The sequence below is a fragment of the Falco biarmicus genome, chromosome 6 (genome assembly GCF_023638135.1).
Source record: "Falco biarmicus isolate bFalBia1 chromosome 6, bFalBia1.pri, whole genome shotgun sequence".
Lineage (NCBI taxonomy): Eukaryota > Metazoa > Chordata > Aves > Falconiformes > Falconidae > Falco > Falco biarmicus.
The window spans coordinates 49,371,812-49,380,898 of NC_079293.1; the positions used below are offsets into that span (position 1 = coordinate 49,371,812).

Sequence of the window (9,087 nt, forward strand, 5' to 3'; positions counted from 1 at the left end):
TTCGTCTCTGATTCCTCTTCTATGGATCACTTCTTTTGACTTTGTTCTCTTTTTCCTTCCCTTTTCCTCTTCCCCTGCTTCCCAGGTGATGCAGTTTGGAAGGATTGATGGCAATGCTTACATTTTGGACTTTCAGTATCCATTTTCTGCAGTGCAAGCCTTTGCTGTTGCTCTGGCTAATGTGACTCAACGCCTCAAATGAACAAGCAGAGACTGGAGAGAGGAAAATGTTAACCTTCTCATAAAGTCCAAACCGGAAAATGTCAGGGCAGCCTGCTTTAGGTGTGCAGAGGTGCCTGGGAGAGAAGGCGGCAGTAAAACTGGAAGTCTCTTGGTGCCCAGCAGAAGGGCATTAACTCTAATCAGTCATGGGGAGGAGGGTGGGGGGTTGTTTCCTGTTTTGTTTGTTTGTTTGTTTGTTTGTTTTCAGGTGTTTTCTTTTCTTTTTAAGCGTTGTGCTGGGTCTCAGAAAGAGCGAAGGGTTGGGAGCCATTCAGTGTTACGTGGAGAAGTGTGGCTTTTGGCTTGTTGTGGTTCTGCCGTGTTTGCTACAGTAGCTGATGTAAGCTCATAGGGGGATTAAAAAAGACTGCTCTTTTTGATAGACTGCCTTATATCATGCTGTTCTTTTTAAAACAGGGAACGTAACTTTTTTTCTGGTCCAGTTTGTATTACTACTACTACTACTACAACATCAGTAATAGCAGCAAAAAAAAGAAGCTGTAATACTTGAAGACATGTATTTCTTCTCTGATATCTGATAATAACTGAGCACCACAAGTTCCAAGGAGGCTTATGTAGGTCAATGTATAATTTCTAAATAATGATGTGTTATTCAGAAGAGAAAAGTTGTTACCAGTGGGTAGTTTTAAAAACCCACAGCATCAAAGAAGTTGATGTCTGCTTGTTTTGTGTGCTGTTATTGGGGATAAACATCTTTCAGTAGGTGACAGAAGATAGAGGAGAAAACCATTATGAGCGTTGCTTCTTCTGTTGTTGGGAATAAACATCTTCCAGTAGGTGACAGAAAATAGGGGAGGAAATAATCGTGAGCATTGCTTCTTTGCTCGTATTGATCAACAGTGTTCTCTGATTTGGCCTGTAGCTGGGAGGGGTACGGTGTGACCAGATGTATTTCTGAGGCCATGCCTGTACATGCTCCTTATTTAAATGTGTTTACCACTTTACAAACAAAGTATTTTGAGTGAGTAAGAAGGCCCAGTGTATTCAGTCTTCTTAGCAATCAGTGTGAATCAAGTTCTACAACAGTGATGAGCACTTGAATTAGGAAGGAGACAGAAGTGTAGCAAGTGATTACAAGAAGCATTTTCATCAGGAAAGCAATTTCATTACAGGGAAAACATCATGGCTGGCTGGAGAACGAATGAGTTGAAAGAGGAAGGAAAAATTGGACAGAATCATCCCTTTTATCACCTTGTTACTTGAGTAGGCTTTGTGACTGTGGTTTGAGATTATAACACTCCAGCTAAAAGCAGGAAGCCAAAGTTTGCATGGAGTGTTACAGAGGAAAGCTTAATAACTGTAGCATGACTCTGCAGTTCTTTCTGTTGGACATGCAGACCTGTTGAGCATTTCAAAAGGGTTGCTTGGACAGAAGAGTTTCTGTGTTGTCCACGTGTTGTGCACATATTTATTTGCTTTCTCTCTTTCCTCCTTGCCTGCATTTTGCTACAGAATATGTTTTGATATGGAAGTAGTTTCCCCAGTAATACAGAAAGCCCAAAACTATTAATGTAATTATTTGGACATTAGATTACAAAACGTAACTGCAGATTTCCTGCAGAAATTACTGTTTGAAATGAAAGGCACACTGAGAAAGGTATGCTGGTTGAGGTGTCGATGGCTGCTTTGTCTTTGTCTTTCATCCACAATTTCAGCTTCTTACTTGAAAAATTCTATATAACTTAAGATGAATAGGCGTGATTTTCTCTTTGCTTTTCTTAAATCCTAATGGTAGGGCAGATGTGTGTTGCATTTTATTTGTTCTAGAAGAACATACTGCTTAAGATAAGATCCTGCTGTAGTAGAAGTTACCAAAATGCTTTTAACTTCTGCTCTGCTGAGGCTTCTAGAGGTGTACAGCACGGAAGGAGTAATGCCAGTCGCAGAGGGGAGTTTCAGGGAGTTGCCAAGGGAGATGACGGGGCAGATCATCCACAGGTCATGTTCCACAGGGTAAGTCCAGAAAAAAACACCTGCAAGATGGTTTTCTTGGAGAGAGGTAGGAAGGAAGGAGGGAGGTAGATGGTACCATGTCTCTGTTATCCCAAAGCTCAGCAACTTCTGTTTGAGTGTGGGAGTGGTCAGGCACATCATTCCTCTTGACATCTAGCAGATTGTTGTTTGCTTTAATTAATGAAGTTTGTTTCCATCAGTTGTCTGGGCCCATTTGTATTCTTTCTCACATGCCTGATTTATTGAGCAGTTTGTGTGCCTGTACGTATAATGTGTGTGGAACAGAGGAACTAAGACGGATTTGGTTCTGGTCCCTTTAAAATCAATTAAAATGTTTCCCTTGGGTTTTGTGTGGAGGAAACACTATTAAGCCCTTTGTCTATATTGAGTTGTATGCTGTACAAACAGCAGGTTGAATTCTCGGTCCACTGATTCCAGTACACAAAGAGGAAAGTTGGCTGATGAGAGTCCTCACCTGCTCCAAGGTCTGTGCTAACCAGTCATACCCTAATTAGAGTATTATAGGCACACACTGAACACTGTAAGAGAAGAAACATACCATGGCTTCCTTGCTTGCTTGCTTGGTTGCTGAGGCCACTCAGCCACATCAGAAACCTTCAGCTGGAAGAAACATCACCTGTATTTTTAAGCCAAAATTGTCAGTACATGGAAACAACATGAATGTCTTTTTTTCTGAACAAAATCTAATCTATATAGAAGGACTTCTGCATGCAGTTTCTTTAACCTTCCAGAGAACGGTATTCCTCTTCACTTGGTTCGTTGCCAATTTTTTCCAGTTACTGGCAGTTTTATGTTAACAGAGAACCAAGAAATTAAACCCAGTACAACAAGGAGCGATTTGGTTTCATTGGCCCAGGTCATGACTGCATCCTTCTGACGGCACTTAACAAAGAACCTTGGCATAGAAAGATACCCAGGTTTTGCCCCAGCAAAGCACAAGGAATAATTATCAAAAATTAGGAAAATAAATGAGATTTCCCACATCCTTCCCATTTACTTGTCAGAAAATGCTATAGGATAAGATAATCTTTTTATCTTTTTGAAAATAATTCAAGAGAGTCCCTTTAATTGAGGATCTTAATTGTGTAGAGAATAGCCAGTATTAGAGAGAGAAAGTACTCTCAAATATATTAGAATTTTAATAAAAGGAATGGAAATTATGTAAATGTCTGATGCAACTGGGTCCTAAATTATACAGAGAACAAGTGAATGTGACAGTTGTTTTCTTTGTCATTGAGATACAATATAGGAAACAAATTTAAAAGCCCCCCCAAATAATCACTATTGCATTCAACCAAAAGAAGTTACATTTTATATTTCATTAGTAAAACACAGGTTTTATGTAGATAACTAAGTTCTTCTAGGAAGAATGTAGCAAAGTGTTCAGAAATACCTAGTTCTTTTATACGTACAGTAATTTCCATTAGTTAAGTATGTTTTTTCCAAAGCTTGTTTTTTTTAGTTGTGCAATAATTGTAACAGTCTGGGGGTTTATGAGTTTTTAGTTGGTTTGGGTTTTGGGGGGCTTGGTTGTGGGGTTTTTAGGGAGTTTTGAGTGTTGGGGGTTTTTTTAGGGTAATTTAATGCAGATTTCCGGTTCATGTCCAAAACCCAAATTATTTATCTTGCATAATGTAATAAGTGATTTAGGGATTATTTTATTACTATGTATCAGTGAGTTATATACACTTTCTTATTTATATTTAAAGAGCATCTTTGTAAGTAATTGTTTGTTAGCAGTATGTTTTGGTGCAAGAAGTTAAAAATGCATATAGGAAGACCTGTATTTGCTAGATATACAAAATTTCATAATGCAGGCAGGCAAAAATTTTTTTTGGCAGCTGAATGCAACAAGTTTGCCGTGGAGGACTGTGTAGACGACGAAGAGTATAGATGTTTTCTTTGGGACCTGCAGAAATCTGTCCTTCTTCACTGCTTTCCTCCTTTTCTTCTAACTATATATTTCAGTTGGGGGTGGTTTTCGAAATACCAGACTTGATTTGCTTTCCCTCTTAGCACAGTGCTTTTTCTTGAGAAATAAAATAAGGTGGGTTACATGATAAAAGAGGGTATAGCGATATATGGTCAGTTTGTAAGAAGTTCATTGCACAGTTTAGTAGGGTTTGGCAATGGCATAATTCAGCGCTATGCGGAGATACAAGCAAGTTAGCTTGGAATAAGCTACTTGAGGCACAAGAAATAGTGTAGCAGTAGATGCATTTTCCTCTGCTCAGACTAACAACATTCCTTCTTTCAGCTGGGCTCTGCTGATTCCAACACAGCTGTAATGCTTCTGATAGCTGAGCTAGCGCTGTGCAGGGCTGGTGGAGCTGAGCCCTGATGCTGCCTGCAGCAGCTTTGCGTCTTCAGCGTGCTCCATCACAGACCTGGTGGAGCAGGCATTCCTCCACTCGTCCTTCTAGGTCTGTGCCAAGAGCAGCGTGAAGCTGCCATGGGGTTTGGCTGCAGCAGCTTTGGGCAGAGAAAGCCCCAATGCCAGCCAGTGGCCGTGGTGGCCATTTGGAATCAGAATCTGCCCCACTGGAGTTGCCTTTTGAAAAAATATGGCTGATGTCCTTGAAATATAGCTCCTAAGAGAGTCTAAGAATTGATACTTGAAGTCTGGTAGGAAGTGCACCGTGTGTGGAGTGGCGAATTTTAGCTTGAAACAGCGAGGATATCACGTTTCTGCAACAACACCCTAAGAAAATACAAGAAAGAGGAGGGTGAAAGAGGAAAAAAGGGAATTAACATGTTAACAATTTTGCCCTCAGTTCCAGACGCAGCAGTAACATGTGCCATGGGCTGCCTGAATATTGTAAATCTGCACACAGGTTCATCGCAGATAAACTTCCTGTGATGCAGCCACGAGTAAAACAGTTCCAACGTTTCTTTCTCCAGTTTTGTTGCATTGTTTTTATGAAGACACTTGAAGGTCTACAGATGTCAGAAAAGATATCTGACTTGGCTGAAGCCTTGAGCCTAGACCTTCTGTGGGTCCAGACTTTCCTTGGTGTGTCTTTTTAGTGTCCTCTCAGAAATTCCAAACAGATTTCAAAGCTTGCCTGGTCATTGCCTCAGACAATTTCTGTGCATTTGTTTTTTACAGCCTGATGTGTGTGATCCTATGTAATCTTGGTGCCCTATTACCTGTCAGAAACAGTTTAAATCCTCACATGAAGAAGTTAGCAAGTACAAAAATTGATTTGATAGAGAGAAAGCAGAGAGGAGACAGTAAGTTTTCACTAGCTGTTTCCCAGAGCCAACAGTTTAGAAACTGCAAGTTTCTGCACTGCCCAAACCACTCCAGACTGGTAGATCTGACTTGGAGATTAGTAATGCGAGTCACTTGCGTGGCACACTGACAGACCGCTGACTGCTAGCCTCACTACATGGTTACACCAAGGTATATAAGAGAGTAGAATCCAACCCAAAATGGACTTTCCCATTTCTGTGTGGTTATAAAGTAAGAATGACTTACATCACCAATATGTCCACTTAAGAAAATTATAAAGCATTACCCAACAACTATATTGATAGTTCCGTATAACCCTCTCTTGAAGAATGCTAGATGTAGAAACCTGGCCACAGAGTAGTCATTCAGATTTTTGTCTTTTATTCCCATTTCTAGGATTCCATCACAGGAGAGCAAGCTGTTTGTTATTTAGGGATTGGCATGTTTTTCCCAGTATAAGAGTGCAAGTGTTACCGTGCTGCTGACAAAAATGAAAAAATTCTGGTAGATGAATTTTTTCATTTTCAAGTCCTTTCATCTTAAGGCAAGCACAATCCTCCATCAGCAAATACCAATTTGCAGTCCTCCTGTCCTCAGGAGTAGTCTGCAGGTAGGCACCACAGGTCCTCTTTGCAAGAATTTACATGCACCATTCTCAACAGAATAAGATTAGTTACTACTTGTGAACAATGGGCTATGTGAATTATTTTATATCTTTGTACTTATTTAATTTTCTTCTAAAAACATCCTACAGAGATGTTTTAAGATTAAAAGACTTAGCTTTGTGTGTTGCCTGATATCTCTGAAGAAGGATCAGGAGGTAATTTCTTTAGGCAGTTTGATTGTTGCTGCATCTAGAAAATTAGATTTTTAAGACAATTAACCAAATAAAAGAATGAAATCGGATTCAGTGAAGCAATTCTTGCTAAGAAAATTAAAAACTTCACCCTTCAACTTCTGATTTTGCAAATGGTTCCATAGTGAGAAATTTGTGCTTCAAGGCAAGTTGATTGTTGTGCAGCAGTATGCAAGCACACAGGTTTGCTGACCCAGACCTGACTGCAGGATCAGAACAACATGATTTTGTGAAACTTAAAATTAAATAAATGAAAACACCAAACGCCTATCCAGATTGTTAAACAAAAAAATCAGGTGGTATGATGTTAAAGCCTGCCAGTTTATTCTTAATCCTTGCCCTCCAGTTTACATTATTACAAATACAAAAATACGATCTGATTCAGCAATTCTGAATCCTGACAAATGTTGTCTATTTGTGGAATATTTATCTTACTGGCCAAGTAGATGGTTTAAGATACAGATTGAGATTAAAGTAATAATAAAGAAGAAACATTTTTTACCAGTGTGCAGACACCTGAGTTTCAAGTATTTCATTGGAACAGTGCTCAGCTTGTAATTCCTACCTATGTTGTCTCAAGATATTTGTTCAGAACTTTCCTAATTTTCCCTTTGTTTCCTTTGTTTGCTTGATACATGTTTTGCCTTTGGTTGCCTTTCGTTTCACTATTTCTGCATTCACTGCTTCTTTTTGTGTGTTGTGCGTTTGGGGAAGGGTATGTCTGTTCAAGATCTCATTGTTTATTGTAGATACAATATATGGTGTTGTGGAATAGCATGGGGATGCATTTGATTGAAAAGGCACTGTAGTGTTTCCTGAAAAAGAAGGGGAGTTGCATTTGTTTATAAATGCATTATTTTGGTACTATAACTTTGAACGTGATTTTAGAAAATTTTTTTATTCTTATTTAATGAGCATATACCCATGCAGGTGCATGCATTCTTAAGCTAGGAAGCCCAGCATGTTTTTCTTAAGGCTTTTAAAAATTTGGTACACAGTTTGTGTACTTTTACATACCTATGCTATTTTTTAAATACATTTTTTGGAATCTCAAGTTTTCTTTTTTTTTTTCTTTTTTTTTCCTCAGTATACCGTGGTATACCTGCTTTCCATTGGACTTAAAAACTACCCTGATCTGCCTCTCCTTCTATGTATCTTGTGTAATAGATTTTGCAGGAGGTGCCTAGAAAGCATTGTTGGTTTCCCTATAAAAATGTGGTTTGTCCAGATTCTTTACTGTCTACATAACTGAGAGATAGACTGATTGCCCTATTTTTCCTTGATGATTTGGAGTTGTAAGAGTTGTCCAGCTGTTGCTTAATAAAATTTTGCAGACTAGAACATTCCTGACTTGTTTTCGTTGCATTCTGCATCTCATCGAGCACCTTCAATAATTTTAAAGCAGATGACAAATCTGCACTGGAATGACCTGAGTAATAAATAGCTAGATGCCGTTATGCTTTCTCTTTTCGATAACTGTATCCACAAGTTCCACTGAACCTGAGGTATTTACCAGCTCATCATACTTTGTGTCATTCATATGGGAGGATGGGTGGCAAAGATTTCGTGGTAATAATGTTCCTGTCTGCCTGGATATCAGCTGATTCTTATGCTATTTCTCTTCTGCTTGCTTTCCTTTTTAAGGAAATTACCTTTGGGGTTTGTAGTACTTCTCATTTTGTCATTGATATACTGGAAACTTTAACATTACCACGAGGGATTCCTCTGTCCTGTCATCTTTAACAACAGAATAAAATGCTGTGATGGCCAGTGTTCATTCTCTGGTTTTTAACTAAAACAAGCATTCTGGGCGCTGAGGGGGGGGGGGGGGGGGGAAAAAAGGGTAGCAAAGTAGCTTACCTTGCATGATAAACATCCCAGCTGTGGCACAAATGAGAGAGTCCTGGTATGGATCCTCATAATGGATGCAGGTTACCGGTGGAGTTTTGCAGGGGTCTGTGCTGGATTCTCACCTGTTCACCGTATTCATGGGTGGCCTTGAAATGAGTTTGAACGTTGAGCTGCAAAGTTTAGTAAGGATGTGAAGGTATTCGAAATAGTAAAGGCAAGGGCCAGTTGTCAAGAATCTTAGAAAAGTCTTTGTGAAGCTTGGCAATAAAATGGTAGGTGAAACTTGGTGTAGGAAAATGTAGAGTGATACACGTGCAGAAAACAAAACAGTCCTACCTTCACTTTTGCAGTAGATCTCTGTAGTGATCCCTGCTACTCAGGAGAGACCTGAGAGTTTGGTGGATAACTCCCGGAATACATGAAGCTGGTGCTCAGCAACAGTCAAAAGAAGAAAATAAAATATTGGTATTGATTAGGAAAAGAACTGATGGCGAAGGAGAAAATACAGTATCACTGTATAAAATTGCAGTTCACCACACTTCACATACGATGCCGTACTGGTCCCGTTGTCTCAAAAATGGTAGGGATCTAGAGGATTCACAGAAGGGCAATGGAAGACACAAATCAACTTCTACATGAGGCATGACTGCAAAAGCTAGGACCCTTCACCCTGGAAAAGATAGCGTAAAGGGGTTACTAGAGAGCCACCAGAACAGGTGTAGTGTGGAAAGGTGGGGAGGGACTGTCTGTTGGTTGTGTCTTCCTGCAGAAAAACTAGGAACTACAAAACTAAAATAAAGTGAAATAATAGTCGGACAGGAAATCAAATAAAAGGAGGTGGTTCTTCAAGGAGAGGTGAGTAGCCAAAGCCACTTTGCTAAAGGATGCTGTGATACAAGAAGTTTACAAGAAATCAGGCGAGACTGGA

General features: G+C 39.6%; 1 protein-coding gene across 9 annotated transcripts in view; it reads left to right on the forward strand.

Annotated features, from left to right (window-relative positions):
- TULP4 (TUB like protein 4) overlaps positions 1-8,078 on the forward strand; it is a 179,978-nt gene extending 171,900 nt beyond the window's left edge. For 8 of the 9 annotated variants that reach the window (XM_056343920.1, XM_056343916.1, XM_056343924.1 and 5 more), the window contains one exon: positions 86-8,078. In XM_056343920.1, the coding sequence (XP_056199895.1) occupies positions 86-202 (117 nt within the window). In that variant the 3' untranslated portion in view covers positions 203-8,078. The remainder of the gene's footprint in view (positions 1-85) is intronic. The other variant, XR_008822606.1, reaches the window with a different exon arrangement.
- The last annotated feature ends 1,009 nt before the right edge of the window (positions 8,079-9,087 follow it).